We start from the raw sequence: 22,161 nt of genomic DNA on the forward strand, positions 1-22,161 counted from the left end.
GTGCCACCTCTTACACCAATGGTGGCATTCAATCTTTCAGGCATGATCCAGATGAATGTGGTAATGTCCTATTGATGAATCATATCCCATTCTTCCAAGAGGGCATTCTGTAGGGTCTCTGGATAGTGCTGACAGGCTCTTCTCCCCGGCTGGTCCCAAACGTGCTCAATGGGATTCAAATCAGGGCTTCAAGCAGGCCAACCCACAACATGAATCCTTGCTCATCTAAGAACTCTTCCACAATTCTCGCAATACGTGGGCACTTATTGTCATTCATTAGTGTAAAATCATAACAAATAAATGGGGCAAAAGGAACAACATGCTCCAGAAGGATGTCCTCCACATACCAATGTGCAGTAAGGCTCCCATGTTCCACGAAGACCAAATCCATCCTTGCAGCCGTATTGATTCCTGTTCACACCATCACAGATCCACCCTGAAAAGGCGACCTGGATGATATTGTGCAAGGGGAATACCTTTCCCCTGGCCTTCTCTGGACCCTCTCTCTTCTGTCAAGTGATTGGAGGCCAAATCATGACTCATCAGTGAACAACACTTGATCCCATTTTTATACTGCCCAGCCAAGATGTTCCCTTGCTACAGGTCTGGAACTCACCAGAGACCATTGCACAGCTCTAAAATGCTTTGCAAGTCTTCTAGACTGATGATTGGCTTCTTCCAGTTCTGTTCAAATGGTACTAGCACTAACATTGATCTCTCAAATCTGGTGGAGTTGATTTCGTACTGCAGTAAGGGTGGTGTGATGGTTGCGGAGAACATTAAATAAGTTTTAAGAAGCAGTCATCTCTCTCTGATGTTGCTCTCCTCAAGCCTGTACTGCCCTCCTTGCAAAGCCTCCAGTTTCCCTGTGCCTTTGTACAGTTACAGAAATGAATAGATGTCAACACTTCTGCAACACAATGGATGCTGCAGCCATCTTCCATCTAAGCAACGGCTTTTGCAGCTTGTCCAGGACTTAATGTCATGTTTGCTACAGAAAGCTGATCAACATCATACAAAGATACTACAAACACGTTATTGAAAGGGGAACAATTCAGGGTACAACAATAAATGCACAAGAGTGGTAAAACATTATTTGCTCACATTCAGTAGTGTGTTTTCCACGTTGCGCAGGAAACAATAATTAAGGGTAGTGCAATGAATAATCAACACCCCATTGCTTGTTCACAAAGCAGTACCAACAATATATCATGTCTAAAAAAAATTGGTTGAAGTGCTTCACTTCAATTAAATAGATAATTACACAATAATTACATCATTTATTGAGTGTTGCATTTTTCATGTCAGTCAGTGAATTAATTCCACTCCACAGCATCGTCAAAGAACAGTGATCAATGTCAAATTTTGTAGTTTAAAGATGCCACAATTTGCACTGACTCATAACTACCAGTTGAACAAGTATTCCTCAAAAATGTGGCATTCAACAAAGATGAACTACACACCATGACAGAACCCAATTTCATGTGTGTACTAAGCTATCAGATGAATTAACAACAATCCAGACAGGCAAGCAGCTTTAGAAGGAATGCACAGAGTGTCTCTTGATGGTATATAAGGTATGATATAATTACTTAACTCACTTTAAAATGTACTTATTTCAGCTCTAACGATTCCGTCATAATGAAAAGTGTTCAATATGACAACCATGAGACATCAAAAAAATGCATCTAAGTATCACGAAACAGAAAAAGAGAAATACATGAAACTGACTGTATAATCACATCTGTGCAACAACTATCATAGTCTACAATTAACTATTTTTATTGACAAGGGTTAGCAAACAATCACAAAGCTCACCCATCATCTCATAAAATAATAATTCTAAGAGGGAAAAAATACAGAACGGAAAGTCATAGGAAGAACGGAAACTGGGATGTTTGTCAAGGAACAAAATGGTTTGTACATTGATTAATATAACTTTTTGATCAACATTTCAGCAAATTGAGACATAGGACCAGCTGCCAGCTATAGTTTTTTCCTTTTTCTTCAAGAGTGCCATTTGCTCACTGTGCTGCCTAGATTGTAGGCAAATGCAGGGCCTTGTCAAATGTAGCCAGCTGTGAGCAGGCAGCATTGCTCTCAGCAACTACAATATGTCAACAGCATTTTTTTTAGCTTTAGTAATTGAAGAAAATGATCAAATAATTGACGACTGCAAGTTCTTTACGGATTACTTCATAAACTTATGAGAGGAACTGTTTATAGTCAGCTCAAAAAGAAAAAATTCTGAGTATTTGTGAGAATCTATATCGTTAGCATTTGAGCTATTTCATGCTGCTCCTACTTATCCATGGTGATCAGGAACTTTTACCGTTATGTAAGATGAGATATATGAACAGGAGCATTGATGTTGAAACCCTTCATTTTTTCTACATTCAGTAGCTGCTGTGACAAGCAAGATAGAGTTCCACTCCACTGTTGTGACATTTTTTAATACATTTGCACATTCTACAGACAATTTCTTGTTAAAACCTGCTCACAATTTGAAAATAAGAGAAACACTCATAATATTAGGAAAAATGGCCTAAAAACTTAATGTCTCTTGCATAAAAGATACCAAAGCATTCAACTATTAAAATATTTGACAATCACCCCTGTGAATTCAAGATACTGATAGACAAATTGGTTTTAAAAGCAAATTAACATCATTTTAGTTTTTAAGCTCATCTTATTCAAACATGAGTTTCTGGATAGGTCCAAATATTGAATTTAATTCAAGCTCAAGACTACCATAAAAGCCATTCATGTGTGTTTTAAATACACATATTTCTACTGAGAAAATATGTTTCAAATATAACCAAATTACTTGTTGCATGTATGATTGATGGAAAATTCTGCTGACTAAAGCTGGGACTTATCCTTGCAGCATATCATTTGCATCCATAACCCTCCTGCCCTCAGTCTTCACCCTCCAGCCAGCAGTGTCCTCTTCCTCTGTCCTGTCACCCCATGTGATGTTTATCATGAACGACACCCCACAGGCACCTGTACAAGTGCACCACATGCCTAGCCCTTGCACCCAGCACCTCTGCCTCCTCAGTTCCCCAGCAAACCTGCTCCCTTCCTCCAAGCCAAGAGCTACCCTCCCCAATCCCTCCTCTTCTGTGTTCTTTGATATACAGTGACTGGTCTCCTTTACTTCTAAATTATTTGCATTCTGCCAGAACTTTCCTTATTATATTAAATATTAAGCTTCTTAAACTCAACATACAGAAGAGATGCTGAGTCCCAGATAGGCACAACAATAAGACTGCCAAACAAAGCTTTTGACCAAACAGGCCAGATTTAAACACACACACACGCAAACACTCACTCGCAATTCACAAACGCACCTCCCAAACACATCCACCCTGGATTTTTCACTGGTCAGCTTCTTAAACTTCATGATAATTCCTCTGTTAGAGGGAAATGCAAGTACAAAGAATCGCAACTTTGGCTGTTTATTAATTATTATTTGTAGCATGTATCTCGTGCCTCTTTCCTATTCTACTGCAGCATTCTGAGCAATTTGAGAAAGGAACACCTTGATTCAATCCATCTCTTACTGTTGGAGAATGTTCAGCCTTATTCTGGTTACTGTAGCTTGCTTCAGAATATATTAAGCAACAGTCTTTTATAACACTACAACATTTTTATTTTAGGTTTAACACAAAATGTTGCAAATGTAAAGGTAACAAAGGAAGATAAGGAACATGTCAGCTGTCAGGCAAGCTCTGAACAGCAAGTAAGGGAAATACAGAAGCGTCCGAAACCGCCCATCTGCTTTGACTCATGACGCCACAAACAAGGCGAAACAACCATAAAGCACGATTCCAATATGGTGCATATAAAGTCGTTAAGTACACATTATGAGGACAAAAATACATTGAAAAACAAACACACACACGATCCACAAAAAGCCTAATGATACTAACGGGACAAGTGCAGGAAATAGGTTTTTTTTGGGTGGGGACAAACTAAATATAAACAAATTTAGACACCCATCCCCATACAAAACACAAAAAGATGAAAAACCCAACATCAAAAAACTCCCCAAATACCACTAAACACAATATCATCTGGAATCAGACACTTCCATTGACCTATATAGATCAACAGCAGCTCCCAATCCCAAAAATTAGGACCTAACACTTCCCTTGACCTATATAGCCAAAAACATCTACCAATACCAATACCAACATTCACAGCCACACATTGGGATCAAACACTTCCCTTGACCTGTTATCCTTACGACATCTCCACATAGTCATCCCTGGTCCGAGACGCCGGAACTTTAAGCAAGCCCCATTTCTTCATGACATACTGAACACTTCACGACTTCATCCAAAAATCCAAATAGTTGAAGAAATTTTACTAGAGACAACGCACTGTCCCCCATCATAGCCAACAACCGAAAACTGTTGACACTGTCAGTCATATCCATACCTACCAAAGACAAAAAAAGCAATTTACCAAAATTCACACACGACACCACACTCGCAAACTAAACCAAAAACATCACCTAACACACCACCCGAGAGCACCATCGATCGCATCAAAACGACACCTACAAACACGCCACTCTCACAAACTAAATTAGTAACGTCACACACCACAACAGCCTTACATCACGGGTCAAAGCCGACAGGTGGGATCGGATGCTTTGGTCGACCCCAAGTAAGCTATTAAAAACATGAACGCTATGCTTTACCCATTGATCACTTCTCAGATATTTAACATTAGTCACTTCCCATACTTAAATATACTGCTAACATTTCATGAATGATAGTTGAGCAAACTGTTACTAACAAAGAAAACCCGAAAATAGTAAAATGACGTAGGTAAAAGCATGTGAAAACTTACTTCAAATTCTCTCAGAACAAATTTGATCTCTCCATTTAAAAAAGGCCTATGATCAAACAGGCGTGTCCATAGCTCCCCCGTGTCTGGAAAATGAAATTCAAAATAACAGACCTCACATATGAACAAAACAGTAATTCACATGTTTCAGCATACCTTGTAATGTTTATTTGCTACAGTACTCAACACACATTGCAAGAAACAAATCTGCCAAGTTTAATATCCAATATCAACATTTACTTCAGCCACATTCAAGTACATGATTATTCTGTAATATACTTTCAGTCTCTTCTATTGAGGTGAAGATTACATTTCACTTCTTATTAATACCAACTAAATGTAATAGCAAACTATGAAAAATCCAGGATGGAATAATGAATAGTACAAAAAGGAAATCGGTCCTCCTCCTCCAGCAAATCTGTACAATTATATGGCAATAGCAGGGCCTTTGGAATTCCACCAAAGTAATTAGGCTTCTCATCTCCTAGATACCATACTTTCTTTTATAACATTTTATTGTTTGCTGATGTGTTACAAGCTTAACACAAATGCACCTGAGGTATGCTGAACACGATAACACTGTGCCACAGATGGGATATATCAAATAGTCATTTACTGCCAGAATGACTAACCATATGTAGACCATGAGACAGTTTCCTGGTACTCATCCAGTACGATGGTTTCAGTCCACACGTACCCGTAGCCTCGCTGTACTCACAAGTGGTTGAAATGATTGAGCAAGATAGGGGTAACTGGCTGGCTATGAGTGTTGGACTTAGGAAAGACGTTAACAACTCCGCAAGACAACATTTTGGTTAACAATTCTTTGGAACATCCATTTTTAAAAGCTATTCAACAAAGAGAATACAGGGTGTATACGTGGACAAGGAAAAAAAAATTCCCCAGATTTCCCAGCTACAATGCCGTGGGGAGTCCATATATTCGTACGTGTAAAACATTAAAAGATCTTACATTATGTAATAAAAGAAACAAAACATCAAAGGGTATTCCAAGAGCATCGGAATTTCATGACCCATAGTAAAATGTGCACATTTAAAGTGCACACTCATATCCAGATTCCCAGTGAAGTAGGCCACAACCTGATATTAAGCTTATCAATGTGGGTTTTGGGACAAAAATTTTCTTGGAGTATCAATACTGTGTTATCTCATGTTTGGTTGTTTATTATGGCATAATGCTATATGTGCTAGAAGCTGAAAACGTGCACTTGAAATGCAGCGAACAGTGTGTGGAATTAAACACTTTGTTTCAAATATATTGTCTGCCTCAGCAGAAAAGAATAATAAAAGGAAATTTCTTCAGCAAACCAACAAAAATAACTTCATTGTTCTGCAAGGCAATTAATGCTTGACTGTCAGGAAGGCGGAAATAAAATCTGCTACTAATAACACATTTTCGCCTTATGTGAATATATTTTAATTCACTTGATAGCTCCCAGCCACAGGAATCTGTTTTGTTTTCATTTGATGTGAGAGCAGTAAATGAAGAGGAAAGAGGAAATAGCAAAATCATTAAATGTAAACACGGGGCACGTGGAGACTACCCACTTCCCCACTAACTCAGACTGCTCTGCACATCAGCCCCGGGTCTGCGATATTTCCGAACCGGGGCAATACCCCGCCACTCCGAGCGTTTTGAGATAGGATGTCAAAAATTTAAAAAAAAAGAGGAATTTTCAAAAATTTGTTCATTTTGTAGCGCACAGCTTTCTGTTGAGTCTGATGCATAAAACGTGTGTTCGAGGAAATGTAGGACATATTATATGGTCTTAAGTACACCAAAGTGCAGTGCCTCACCTCTTCATAAAGCATTCTACTGCACCTCACTATATTTCACTCTGTGGAATTGAAACGTGTATATTTTGTAATGGATGCCATCAAACCATATTCAGGACAGTGGAAATTAAAATGTCCTGTGGTGCCTCTCCTGCTTACAATTGGCCGGTTTGACATCCTGTCCCTCTGTTTTTTTTTAAAGAGCTCTTCAGAAAATTTGCACTCTTTATTCCCTATCAGCTAATAACTTGCTGATTTGTGTGACATAAAATTAAATATAGGATACGTAGACCCGTAAAGACATGAGACAAGCAAGACCACACACATTTCTTCAATCCTTAGCTCCTAGAATTTCTCTCTCTCTAATCTTGCTACAGCTTTACATACGTGCTTTCCTTTGTGTGAAAAGATGTATTACCTCATCAAAGTTCGTCAAACGATTTGCTACATGAAAAATCGAAATGTCACTGTCTAATACTGAAAAAGCTCTTAATACATATAGGACCCAAGACTGGTGTGGTTTCCTGATCTTATTGCGTCTATTTTGTCACTGTCTGCTAGATAAAACAAACTAGGCCTTTCTAATACTGCAACAATTGTAACACACTAAATAAATGAGACTGTTTTGGCACAAACTGTCTTTTTTGCAACGACAGTATATAATTCACAGAGTACCAATATCAAATGCCTATTAGGCCAACTACAAGCAAGAAGCTTTACGTTAGGGAATAGTTTCACTTCATTCCGACGCCCCAATTTCTCAAGCACGAAATCGAATAGTAGTACGAAATTTTTATACAAACTTGGAATTGTCATACTGTTCCATAATTTGTGTGATGTCCCCGTTTCTTCTCCTTCCTCGTTCTAACAAATAGTCTGGTTATCACTAATTCTGTAACTATTCCTGCCAGTGTCAAAGCTTATTCACAGGTTAACTTCACTAACTATGCCAGAATTACCAGTTTAGTTATCCCGCTATTATTCACTGGTTAGGCATTATTACATGTTCGTACAATGCGTTTTCCGCACTTCTTCCAGAATAGAACTTCAGGCGGCTTCTAACTGGGGACTGTACAACTGGCCCTTACTAGTATAGCGATCTGGCCAAAAATTTTCCGTCAAAATTTCATTTCCTTCGATACACCGAGAACGTAATGTGTAATCTTTCTTACCTGTTATTAGTTTATTTCCACTCCTGTAGTCTGAATCTATGATTTTGCTAGTAATCACAACAACGCTCATCATTCACAAACCCAATCAACCACACAATCAGACTTCGATTCATTCCGAAATCAACTTAGAACGTGTTCAAAAATGTTAAAAAAGCGACAGGGATGCATTTCAAAGTCATATGAATAATCGATAGATTAACGTGCGATGGATGCTAGTCACTTTGTGAAACAAGGTTTTTTTCCCCCTCAAGAATATGAATTTGCCCCCCAGCCCCCTCGATCTGGACCTGCAGCGCATGCATTAATCTGGCAGCTTGGGCGCTCCAGTAAAATTTTTCCCGGAAGCAACTAGCTGCTGCGACTGCTTACACAGCCAACAGCGGGAGAAGGTACTTTTCAGTATTCAACTGCGCATATGCTTGATCCCGCTCGTAACTGCTAAAACGAATCCAATGTAAACAGTTGTAACATGACGCTCATAGGAGCAATTTATTGTTACGAAGCACTGCATAGTCTTCCTAAAGCCTTTGACACATTTTGCTGTTGGTAGACGCTTGTATGAGCACTGAGTTTGGTTGTTGTATATGGCACATTTACTTTGCAATTTAAGTTTTATTTCTGTTTTTTCTCTTGTTCATGTTTTATTGCTGCCGTATTATCTGCAGTAGCGGGATACAGCAATATCCTTTGTTATATTATTGGTTTTTACCAGTCAAAATTACAAAAAATTAACTAAAAACAATGAAAAATTCCCGAGTTTTTCCTGGTTTTCTCCCGGATGAAAAAATTCCCAGGTTTTTCCTGGATCTCCCGGCTGTCCTGAGTCATATACACACTGGAATAAGAACAATTTCACTGGATGCTTGTAAACCATTCACAACTGCTTACAGAATGCTCACCATGGAGTCCATTGGGCTGCTAATAAAGAGTCCCTCCCCAATGATCACAAACTTTATAGGCTGGTTTGCATTGACTGAATGTAGACCACTATTGGTACCACATCATCTTTCAGACGAGTCAATATTTGGTACAGTGAATGACGGTCTGGTGATGGTCTATGGGTCACTGGGAGCAAGTTACGATGCACTGCACAGGGCGCAAGATTGGCATGACGACTACATCAGTGGTTTGTGCTGGATGTCATCAGATGGATCAGAGATAGTTCATTGAACTTCTGGTCATATCACCATGAATCCGTGTGCACACCAATGAAACACATTACGGTGCCTAGTCCGACAGTGTATTATCCCAATGGAGTAATTCAGTTCCAGGACGATCACTCACCTGTTCACATTCTACATCCACATCCATACTCCGCAAGTCACCTGACGGTGTGTGGCGGAGGGTACCTAGAGTACCTCTATCGGTTCTCCTGTCTATTCCAGTCTCGCATTGTTCGTGGAAAGAAGGACTGTCGGTATGCTTCTGTGTGGGCTCTAATCTCTCTGATTTTATCCTCATGGTCTCTTCGGTGTTCTCGTAACTCCAACAAAAGCCCATACCGAGCTACTGAGCGTCTCTCCTGCAGAGTCTTCCACTGGAGTTTATCTATCATCTCCGTAACACTTTCACGATTACTAAATGCTCCTTTAACGAAGCGCGTTGCTCTCCGTTGGATCTTCTCTATCTCTTCTATCAACCCTATCTGGTACGGATCCCACACTGTTGAGCAGTATTCAAGTAGTGGGCAAACAAGCGTACTGTAACCTACTTCCTTTGTTTTCGGATTGCATTTCCTTAGGATTCTTCCACTGAATCTCAGTCTGGCATCTGCTTTACCGACGATCAACTTTATATGATCATTCCATTTTAAATCACTCCTAATGCATCCTCCCAGATAATTTATGGAATTGACTGCTTCCAGTTGCTGACCTGCTATTTTGTAGCTAAATGATAAGGGATCTATCTTTCTATGTACTCACAGCACATTACACTTGTCAACATTGATATTCAATTGCCATTCCTTGCACCATGTGTCAATTCGCTGCAGATCCTCCTGCATTTCAGTACAATTTTCCATCGTTACAACCTCTCAATACACCACAGCATCATCTGCAAAAAGCCTCAGTGAACTTCCGATATCATCCACAAGGTCATTTATGTATATTTTGAATGGCAACGGTCCTATGATACTCCCCTGCGGCACACCTGAAATAACTCTTACTTCAGAAGACTTCTCTCCATTGAGAATGAAACGCTGCGTTCTGTTATCTAGGCACTCTTCAATCCAATCACACAATTGGTCTGATAGTCCATATGCTCTTACTTTGTTCATTAAACGACTGTGGGGAACTATCGAACGCCTTGCGGAAGTCAAGAAACACAGCATCTACCTGGGAACCCGTGTCTATGGCCCTCTGAGTCTCGTGGACAAATAGCGCAAGCTGGGTTTCACACGACCATCTTTTTCGAAACCCATGCTGATTCCTACAGAGTAGATTTCTACTCATCAGAAAAGTCATTATACCTGAACATAATACGTGTTCCAAAATTCTACAACTGATCGACGTTAGAGATATAGGTCTATAGTTCTGCACATCTGTTCGACATCCCTTCTTGAAAACGGGGATGACCTGTGCCCTTTTCCAATCCTTTTTGAATGCTACACTCTTCTAGAGATCTACGGTACACCGCTACAAGAAGGGGGGCAAGTTCCTTCACGTACTCTGTGTAAAATCGAACTGGTATCCCACCAGGTATAGCGGCCTTTCCTCTTTTGAGCGATTTTAATTGTTTCTCTATCCCTGTCGTCTACTTCGATATCTACCATTTTGTCATCTGTGCGACAATCTAGAGAAGGAACTACAGTGCAGTCTACCTCTGTGAAACGGCTTTGGAAAAAAGACATTTAGTATTTCGCCCTTTAGTCTGTCATCCTCCGTTTCAGTACCATTTTGATCACAGAGTGTCTGGACATTTTGTTTTGATTCACCTACCACTTTGACATAAGACCAAAATTTCTTAGGATTTTCTGCCATGTCAGTACATAGAACTTTACTTTCGAATTCATTGAATGCCTCTCGCATAGCCCTCCTCACACTACATTTCGCTTCGCATAATTTTTGTTTGTCTGCAAGGCTTTGGCTATGTTTATGTTTGCTGCGAAGTTCCATTTGCTTCCGCAGCAGTTTTCTAACTCAGTTGTTGTACCACGGTGGCTCTTTTCCATGTCTTACGGTCTTGCTTGGCACATACTCATCTAACACATATTGTACGATGGTTTTGAACTTTATCCACTGATCCTCAACACTATCTGTACACGAGACAAAACTTGTGTTGAGCCGTCAGGTACTCTGTAATCTGCTTTTTGTCACTTGCGCTAAACAGAAAAATCTTCCTACCTTTTTTGATATTTCTATTTACGGCTGAAATCATCGATGCAGTAACCGCTTTATGATCGCCGATTCCTGTTCTGCGTTAACTGTTTCAAATAGTTCGGGTCTGTTTGTTACCAGAAGGTCTAATATGTTATCGCCACGAGTCAGTTCTCTGTTTAACTGCTCAAGGTAGTTTTCAGATAAAGCACTTAAAAAAATTTTCACTGGATTCTTTGTCCCTGCCACCCGTTATGAATGTCTGAGTCTCCCAGTCTATATCCGGCAAATTAAAATCTCCACCCAGAACTATAACATGGTGGAGAAATCTACTTGAAATATTTTCCAAATTATCCTTCAGGTGCTCAGCCACAACAGCTGCTGAGCAAGGGGGCTTATAGAGACATCTAATTACCATGTCTGAGCCTGCTTTAACCGTGACCTTCACATTAGTTTGTTCAGCTGTAGTTTCTGCAACAGACTGGTGTCAACCTCATCGACTGGCATGTTCAAATGATGGTCTTGAGGGACAATGAAAATATGTGGGCCAAAATGAAGCATCACTGGACATTCCTCACAATGTGGCAGCATACAATCTTTTGATTCCAAACTGCATACAGTTTCTTTCGTCAAATTCTTGGATGGATGTTGCTGATGCCGGCAATAATTCCCCCCCCCCCCCCCCTTACACACACACACACACACACACACACACACACACACACACACACACACACACACACACACACAATGTGATCCAGAAACACTAACTGTAGAACACCATTTTTGCTTGGGCTCACAATATTGAGAACCTCAGTTGATTTCCATATTGCTTACAATAAGCAAATGAACACTTCTTTCAAGTTCCAAAGGAGCAGGCATTTCTGCCTGTTAATCTTTATCCCCATTTATTCTTACTGCAACACAACCCTTTTTGTCAGGACAAATGAGAAAACTGGTCATCTTCAGAAAATGTGAGGACATTTTGTTTTACTTCAACATTGAGCTTTTTCTGCTTTTGGTTTGCAGGTACTGCCAAAATCCCATCTTCCCTCCTTAGTCTCCTAGCTCACTTCACCATTTTATGTGAAACAGGAAGTTATTTAGTGGTTTTTTCAACAGTTCAGCTATTTGAGGCCAGGGTCAAAATTTGAACTTTACTGCAATTTTTTGAACTCTGAAACTTGAGTCTTCAATTAAGATGTCCACATCTTTTCATTTCTGGCACTCTTCTGTTTGTATTTGATCAATATCTACTTGGCTCACACCAGCAGCTGCAGCAAGTACCTTAATAATGCTGCCTTGAGCTTTCAGATCTTTGCACTTTATGTATCCCATTGAATCCTTTTTGCCGATATGTATAAGCTTTAATGGTGACACTAAGTGATGATAATGAAGCATTAGCAGTGAAGCAAGCCTCAACAACATCCATGTCTTCAGTGGAGAGTGATTCTTGCTTATCCTGATGGGATGATTCGTTTTGGGCCACTTCATGTCTACATTTGGTACAAATTTTCTGATCAGGTTTAAAAACTTCATTAGTCAGCAATTTCAACATATCAGATAGTTACCGATGTTAAAACCACCTTGATACCATGTTTTTCTTCACCAAACAGGTTACAGCAAGTCTTCTGCAGGAATTGAAATTTTGTCATCAACAAGGCATTATCAAATGGACAAATTTGGGCATTTTCAGTCAAATCAAGCCCAGACCTATGTTGAAGCTCCTTGTCCACAGGTGATATTTCATAATAGAATGGTAATGACTTATGACAAGCAGTGCCATCCTATCTACCAAAGTAACAGGGTGCAAGGGTCTCTTGGTTCATTTTATACAATAGTTTATTAACCTGTAACAAGCAATTTTGAAAGCTCATGAATGTCCTGGTTTAAAGCATAGCAGATTCAGACTAGTTTGTATATAAAATATACCAATTAGCATATCAAAACATTGTTTCAATGCTTATCTTCAGCTATTGTTTGTCTGTACGGGACCCTTACCCATTGGGTCTGACTCAAGAAATTGAGATGGTCCAAAGAAGAGCAGCAAGATTCGTGACTGGTACATTTAGCCATCGAGAGAGCATCACAAATCTCATAGAAAGTTTGAAGTGGGACACACTTGCAGATAGACAACGCACTAAACAGAAGGGGCTGCTCACTAAATTCCAAAATCCAATCTTCACCGAGGATGTAGAGCATATATTATTACCACCAACTTTTAAATCGCATAATGATCATCATTCAAAGATAAGGGAAATAAGAGCTTGTACCAAGGCATTCAGACAGTTGTTTTTCCCTTGTGCGATCCGCAAGTGGAACAGAGAGAGGGGGGGGGGGGGGGGGGGGAAAATATGATTTTGGCGCGAATTGTGCCCTCCGCCACACATCGCTTGGGGGCTAGCAGAGTATATATGTAGATGTGGTCTCCATCGCGTTCTATGGCCATATGCCAACATTGTGGAAAAGCATATATTCCCTGCTGGTAAAAGCACGCAAAGTGGTGCAGCCAGCTTTCATCCCCGTAATGATCCGTGACAGAAAGGCCTCTCCATTGGTCTCAAAACACTCCAACAATTCAGATGAAATGGCCTTTCTTTGAGTCTTGTGGTCCACTGTGAGCATTTGTGGAACCCATCATGAGCACCTCTGAATATCTGGCAGTCTCTATCATTGCCAACACACTTCCAATGCTGACCAACTGCAGAGCCAATTGTCGAGTTGTGATGCAATGGTCGGCATGAATAATGGCATCCACATAATTCAGCGTGTCGTAAGCAGTGGCTACAACAGGACATCCCGAGTGTGGCTGATCATGGAGTTCTGTTTCTGCATTTCCTGAGGCAGTAACTCTCTTTACCCATCATCCAACTGCCTACCAACTGCAGCATTACCATACACTGCTCACAAATGTTTATGTGGATGTTCACCACATTTCCTTTTTCTGCACACAAGAATTCAATAACAGCATGTTGCTTATAATGTGATTCATATGTAGACACCACTTTGACGCTGTACTACGGCTCCGTCATCTGTCAGAATGGTTTGAAATTTCATCGGCACACAGAACAAACATTAAATGTGAAGTACCAACAATGACGTTTGTCTACATATATTAATGGCTTTTTTAAAAATGTGAGGCATTACTTATTGAACAACCCTCGTATCATTGCTGCAAGGACAGAGCCTTAAAAACCATTGCTGCTTTATAATGCCAATGGAAACTGGGTGACAATGCATATACTGTAGGCACCACAATGCACTGTAGGATTAAAACATTCTAAAATGACACAGCATTCCATTATGATCATCTAGATTTTATAATCTTAAGAACATTTTCTGAGGCTTTATTATATTTATATTCTATACTGTAAAATAATGTAAACACTTCTTATCAGCATAGTCACATTCCCTAAACCACAGGCAAATCTTTTACTATTAAAAGACAATTATTTACACATTTTTTCATTTACAACTTCAAACCATATTAATTTTTTGTATTTATCGATAATCCATTTTCCCCACTTTTGATAGGTGTTCTTACACATCAATATGCATGATACATAAAGCCAGCTTTGAAAGCTTAAAGCATGCTCTTTCCAGCTGTAGCAAGAAAAAAAAAAAAGGTTGAACTAGACACAGTTGAGATATTGACCCCCAAAAAATACACTAAAATTGCATATAGATAATTTTGGCTAACTTTGCAGATGCATATCTTTTCATGTATGCATCCAATGTTAATTAAATTTGATCCCCATACAAACATCCAAGGAAGGAATAATAATCTGCAGTTTTGGTGTGATTGGTACATATGACAACTGCTCCAACATTATGCCGCCTATCATGTCTTTATCAATTTCAATTGTTTTCCAAGACTACCGCCAAGTAGCCAATTCTTTTAAAGTACAATTGGAACATGGGTTATATGGATTATTCACAATCATCTTCAGCTACTCTTCACTTTCTTGGCTTAAAACTTTTACATCGACATGGGGTAGTGCACTCAAGTAGCAGTGATTTCCAGTTGTTGCATCCAGAGGTACAATATCTTTCCTCCAAGTTATTATTACATAAATGACAAGTGTTTAAGATATAAAACATCCTTCTATGCCCAACTTTGTGGTCAGCATGTATTTCAGTTTTCTGTGTCTAGATCTACATTTTTAGTTCATACGCCACTTTACGGTGTTTGTTGGAGGGTACATATTATGTCATTATCATTCTCTTTCCTTTTGCTGTTCCAGAAATGAAAGGTACATGCAAAGAACAGCTGTCTGCAAGCCACTGTTCAAGATCAAATTTCATTGTAATGTTCAATTCGCAAGATGTATATAGGAGGAAGAAGTATGTTATTCAACTTTTCTTGGAATGAGTATTCCTCATAAAACATCTATTTCTTGATACTCTGCATAAATATAATAAGATGTTTCAAATACTCTATTTTATTCTCTCACAGCAAAGTGCAATGCCACACAAAGTAAAATGACATTTTGGTGACACCAATGGTCTTAAGTTTCTGTATTGTTGGTCTTGCACCTGTTGTCAAAGTAGTGACGAACTTTTGAGCAGCTTAATTAACCAATATCCTTAAGCATAATCAAGATAATCGGCATGATCAGGAAAAGATACGTTGGCTAGATTCTTGTAAAAAATTCAGGGAAATATAGGATGGCTGAGATTCTTGTAAAACAAGTACAGAGAGACACTATCATACAAAGCAAGATCCCTGTGGTTACTGGTGTCAAAGGGGTACCATTTTTAGGTTGGAACAAGGATTCCAGCACCTTGTTGTGAAAGAAGTTAAAACAAACACCACACACAATGCTTACGAATGCACAGAAAAGTAATGGTAGTTTATTTCATCAGAATATTAGAGGACTAAATAACAACACAGAAGAGCTTCTTGTCTGTTTGGAAAATTCAGAGGGCTCTGAAAAGACAGATACATCCAGTGCTCATCTGCGCATCATATAACCATAGTGTTAAATACAAGAGATTACACTCTGGCATGTTACATAAAACTAGCATGGGAAAAGGAAGAGTTGATGCACATTAACATAGAACACAAAGTAACATTGAAAAAAGTAGATTTTGTAGGTTAGTGACCTTCACACAGAAATGTGCGCTTGTGAATTAATAATGAAAAATTGTTCACTTTTCATTGTAACTATGTACAGATCCCCACGGGGAAATTTTGAACTGTTTATGGGGTATATGAATTCCTTACTGTGCTATCTGTCAGGCAGCAACAAGCAGTTAATAGTATGTGGTGACAGCTGGTCATCATTCCCTTTATCTGTCCAGTGGCAAACCACGAGTAGTTGTCAAAGGAAGGAGGTGAAAGACAAATTCTGGAAAGCCTAAGTGTAACTGACTTAACAAAAAACCCAGAGAAAGCCCAGAAAAAGAGACAGCAAAGACAGGTTGTTAAAATATAAGTCAAGACAATGCGTTAAAAATAAGAAATGAAAAAGAACAAAGAGAATAAACAAAGAGAATAAAAAGGTGGAAAGGTCAGTGGCCAGGCTGAGCCACCCAGCAAGGGCCAGTGGAACCCCTGGAGGGGGAAGGGGAGACAGATGGGTGCCCTACCAACCCCGTAAGCAGTCAATGACACCAAAAAGCTTTATCTTACACGGACAAATAGAAACCACCTTCACAGGAAAAACTCAACACCAGACCAGCCGAGCTCGTGTCATCTGCTGGCACCAGAGGGAATGTGTCAGGAAAATTAAGATGTCGTCTCAAAGCAGACAAATTAGGGCAGCCTAAGCTTAAGTGGACCAAGGTCAGGGAAGCTCCACATTGGCAGCTAGGGGATTTTCATGTCAGAATGTGGCCATGGGTCAGCCAAGTGTAGCAAAGTCTACAGAGAGGACAGTGGATTTGCTGAGAGAAGCACACAGGGAAGACTGCCACATGGTTGTGGTCTCCTAAATTGTCCTCAGTTTGTTTAGGGATATCAGAGAAACATCGTTCCGAGTTCCAGGCTTCCAGCAATCGATGGCATATAAACAACCAAAGGTCCGGTTCCAAGACATCCATTTCCAGAATCGGCAACCTGGTGGCCAGTTTGGTCAACCAGTCAGCTCTTTCATTTCCCAAAATTCCAACATGAACAGGAATCCAAACAAAAATGATTGGCTGCCCAACTTTATGGAGGTCTGAGACAAGATCCTGGATAGTCGTAACCAGTGGGTGAGGAAAGTAGCACTGGTTTACAGCCTGAAGGCTAATTTAATGGCCATCACTTCAGCTGTGAAGACACTGCAGCCATTTGGCAGACAGTAGAGTTCACTACACTGTGCACCTGTTTATGCAAAGCCTGTCTGTCCATTGACTGTTGAGCCATCGGTGAATACCACTTCCATAACCAGTTACTTCTCAAGGACAGCCAAGAACAGGTGGCAAAAAAATCATGGGATCAACAATCTTTTAAATCAAAGGAGACCTTGGGGCAAATCTTAGGTCAGGGCACAAGCCATGTGGGTAGAAAGGATGTCTCCTTGACCAGAGGAAACAATGGAGAAGTTGCAGTTCCAAATAGAGACATTGGTGACCTTCAGCAATTTTAAACGCAGTTCTGAGTTGCCAATGTGGGAGGTGGAGCTCCCTTCCAAGGTAAAGGACATGGTAGTTGGAATGCTAAGGGAAGCTATGAATGCATTAATAGCATCATAATTCAGCAACTGTTGTTGGCGCCTGATAGCAGAAGTTCTGAAAAATGTTGGTAGGTGGCGCCACAACTTCTGCCGTCAAATATATGTAGCGCTACACAGGCATGCTTTGTAGGCACAAAAATAAATACTGGTGCCAAAACCTCTGCGTCAGTAAATAAATTAAAGAAAAAGGTGGAAGACTAGCTTTTTTTTTCTCCACCCCGAGTTTCGACCACTGCATTTTCATACATTATCCAACAAAGTAAATACAAATTCCGTATTGTTCATCTTCAAATGTAGCAGAACTTCAGTGCACTACGAAAATCCGACTGGCAAGACTGTTTGGGATGTTTGTCAATATGGCCAACTACGTTCTGAATTTTTTCCTACCTGTAAGAGATGGTTGCTAATAGGAACCTGATGAAATGTGAATCACATACAGTATTCTCTTCACCATAAGAATAATACGAATATAAACATTTTGCCATGTATTCTTTCGTGTTTGCCGCTATCTCATTTAAATCCTGTCTGCCTAATAAACTGTGAAACTAGAGTGAGACAACAGCAAACGCGGAAGAATATACGTATCGTGTCATGTTTATATTCGTATTATTCTTATGCCTAATAGTGATACAGTCAGAAACGAAGCACGGCAACTGACTAGATTTTTAAATCTAAGATGACTAATTTCTGTGCAGAATTTGATGTAATAAAGAAGCAGCCACAATGATTTTCAAACGGAGAAAAATTTTTGCCAACTCTCGTTCAGAACATGTTCTATCATACGCAGTCTATTACTTGGTTCTTGTTGATCATTATCAAAGAAAGCAGCAGTGTAAGTAACAGCAAATAATCTCTTGCCATTGTTTCGCTAATGAGAAGATTCCTCTATCTTTTAACTGTACGCAGCGGTAGCACGCACAAAAGCAAGCCATGCTGCAAGTGGCGACAGGCCGTAAACACGCACTATCAGAATGTGACAAACAATTCATGACAGTGCAGTAATGGATTTTCAGCTTAGAGTGACACAAACACCTATAACAAAGAAAACTGCTCTTATCAGATCAAAGCAAAATAAGCAATCGATTCAAACCAGACGAAGCACGTGAAAAAGGAAGGGTACCCGTATAAATACGGATGGAGCACCTGACGCATAGCAATGGCTACGTGGTAAAGCTAAACTGCTAAGCTTACGACTCGAACCAAACTACTGTAGCTGTATCATTCATTCAACCTAAATTGTGTCTCATATTACAATGGCCCAACTTTGTTTCGATTTGGAGGTGCGGCCTAAAACTTTTCTCTCCCCCTTGAATTTCGAGTCTCAAATTTCAGGTTCGGCTTAGATTCGAGTAAATACGGCAGTTTGTTGTTCACAGAGCTAATCCAGAAGGCTCCCATTGCTTCAGACCCCACAATGATGAATGGGGTCCAGTATCTGCAATGCTGAGGGCGATGTTGAACCATATGCAAGACCCCCATTATCGAGATGGGACAGAATCAAGGTTTTGTAGAGTCGCAAAAGGGTAAAGCAATCTGCACCCCAGCTAGTGTTACTGAGGCAACAAAGTGTATTGAGGTGCCACCAACATTTTCAGTTAAGTTGATGTAGGTGGGGAAACCACATCAGCCAGGAATTGAAGACTAGTCCCAGGAAGTGGTGTGTCTCAACTACAAGAAGTAACTGATCATCTATGTAAAGCTCTGGGTGTGAGAGGGGGAATACGATGGCAGCAAAAGTGCACGGCATGAGTCTTGATGGCTGAAAACAAAGCCATGGGTGAGAGCCCATGACTCCGCTTTCCATATGGCACCCTGTAGGTGACAGTGAGAAGCAATAATAAAAGAAAAAATCTACAGCATACGAGAGGGGCGATACCAAAGGCCCCACAGTCACTGCTAGACCATTGATAGCCATCAGAAAGAATGGGACACTCAGTACAGAGCCCTGTGGGATCATGTTCTCTTGGATTGGGAGGGGGGGGGGAGAAGGAACGACTGAGTATAAGTGCACACTTGAACGCAGAACGTGTGGGGCCACAGGAAGTTTTTGGCAAAAATTGGGAGTGGAGCCTGAGACCTCATTAATGTAACTTAGTGTGGATGTGGTGATGCCACATCGTGTCATAAGCCTCCTGTAGGTCAAAGAAAGACAATGAACTGCTGATGAAGTACAAAGCCTGTCTGGATGGTGGACTCGCAAGTGAACCAAACTATTAGCAGTGGAGCGGCCTTTGCGAAAACTGTCTAGAGATGCACAGTAGACCTCGAAACTCAAGAAGTCACTTGCTCACCATGAATTCAAGCAACTAACAGACATCAGTAAGGCAGATGGACAATGACTGTCCATCTCTAGAGGATTCTTACCCAGTTTCAGTAGTGTAACTATTGTGCTTCCTCGCCAGTGAGATGGGAACATACCTTCACCCTAGATCCCATTAAAGAGGGCAAGGATGTGATGCTGACTATCTATTCAAAACAAAGATTCCAAGACTTACCAAGCGGGAAAGCGCCGGCAGACAGGCATATGAACAAAACACACAAACACACACACAGAATTACGAGCTTTCGCAACTGGCAGTTGCTTCGTCAGGAAAGAGGGAAGGAAAGGGAAAAATGAAAGGATGTGGGTTTTAAGGGAGAGGGTAAGGAGTCATTCCAATCCCGGGAGCGGAAAGACTTCCCTTAGGGGAAAAAAAGGACAGGTGTACACTCGCACACACACACATATCCATCCGCACATACACAGTCTGTGTATGTGCGGATGGATATGTGTGTGTGTGTGCGAGTGTACACCTGTCCTTTTTTTCCCCTAAGGGAAGTCTTTCCGCTCCCGGGATTGGAATGACTCCTTACCCTCTCCCTTAAAACCCACATCCTTTCATTTTTCCCTCTCCTTCCCTCTTTCCTGATGAAGCAACTGCCAGTTGCGAAAGCTCGTAATTCTGTGTGTGTGTTTGTGTGTTTTGTTCATATGCCTGTCTGCCGGCGCTTTCCCGCTTGGTAAGTCTTGGAATCTTTGTTTTGAATAGATAGTCAGCATGTGTGTTTGTGTGTTTTGTTCATGTGCCTGTCTGCCGGCGCTTTCCCGCTTGGTAAGTCTTGGAATCTTTGTTTTTAATATATTTTTCCCATGTGGAAGTTTCTTTCTGTTTTATTGACTATCTATTCAGATATGTTTCAGCATTTGGTTTTGACTGCGTTCTGGCCTGGGGCCATATCAGGGCAATGGGCTAGGACACTGTAGAGTTTCTATTCACTGAATGGAGCATTGTATAGCTTCAGATGGTGAGTAGTAAATCATAAGCGCATTCAGTCCTCCCGTTGTTTTATGAGCCGAAAGGAGGAGTGGTTGTTCTCAGTTGCAGATGCAAGAGTGAGATACTCAGCAAAATACTTGGCAACAGTATCTGGATCAGTATAAATGGCACCTGCTATGGAAATACTTGGTGCACCTGCAGGGGATTGGAATCTGTAGAATTGTCTGATCTTTGCCCATACCTGTGATTGAGAGGTATATAATCCAATGGTGAAAAATATACCATTTCCAGGATTCTTGCTTTCGTCCTTTCATGAGGTAGCGAACATGGGCATGGAGCCGTTTTAAGAGCAATGAGGTGCTCCACTGAAGGGTGCTTCTTATGGTATTGGACAACCTGCCTATGAACTTCAATGGCCACAACAATCCTGGGGTCCACCAGGGTACATCTTCCAACAGGGGGATCCTAAGGAAGTGGCGATGGTTTGTCTGGCTGCCAAAGGAGTGGCTGCCATTGTATGCTAAAGAGACATCTAAACTGTCTTGCGATGGGGAGCTAAGGACAACAGCAGAGATGTAGCCATCCCAGTCAGCATTATGGAGAACCCAACTGGGCAGGCATCCAGGGGAGCAACACTGAGGGAGGGACAGGAAGATCAACAAATGGTAATTACCATAAAGGTCATGGTGGGCCCTCCAGTGATAGATGGAGACGACCGGGACTGCAAAAGGAGAGATCAATGGCCAAATAAGTCCCATGTGCCACTCTGAAGTGTGTGGGGGCACCATAATTTAAGAGGCAAAAATCAACTTGTGCCAGCAAAGTTTTGAGGTCTTTACCAGGGCCAGTGATCACTGTTCCATCCCACAAAGGCTTACGGGTGCCCAAGACTAGGAATGGTGGCTTCATTTTGTTTTGTATTAGGGCGAAAAAACAACTACGGTCATACGCAATCATGTCAGAACTGCAGAACACAAAGACATAAAAGGAGTTAAAAGCAACTATACATTAAGCCCTGTCAACAGAAGGAAAGACAGCTAAAAACACGGACTTGGAGAAAGGTCCATAAAATAATCCAGAGACAACAAAGAAGTCCTGAA

General features: G+C 40.6%; 1 protein-coding gene across 1 annotated transcript in view; it reads right to left on the reverse strand.

Annotated features, from left to right (window-relative positions):
• Positions 1-22,161, reverse strand: part of LOC126345031 (biogenesis of lysosome-related organelles complex 1 subunit 5) — a 38,461-nt gene that overhangs the window by 5,307 nt on the left and 10,993 nt on the right. The window contains exon 2 of the mRNA XM_050002070.1: positions 4,864-4,946. Within this exon, the coding sequence (XP_049858027.1) occupies positions 4,864-4,946 (83 nt within the window). The remainder of the gene's footprint in view (positions 1-4,863; positions 4,947-22,161) is intronic.

The sequence above is a fragment of the Schistocerca gregaria genome, chromosome 1 (genome assembly GCF_023897955.1).
Source record: "Schistocerca gregaria isolate iqSchGreg1 chromosome 1, iqSchGreg1.2, whole genome shotgun sequence".
Lineage (NCBI taxonomy): Eukaryota > Metazoa > Arthropoda > Insecta > Orthoptera > Acrididae > Schistocerca > Schistocerca gregaria.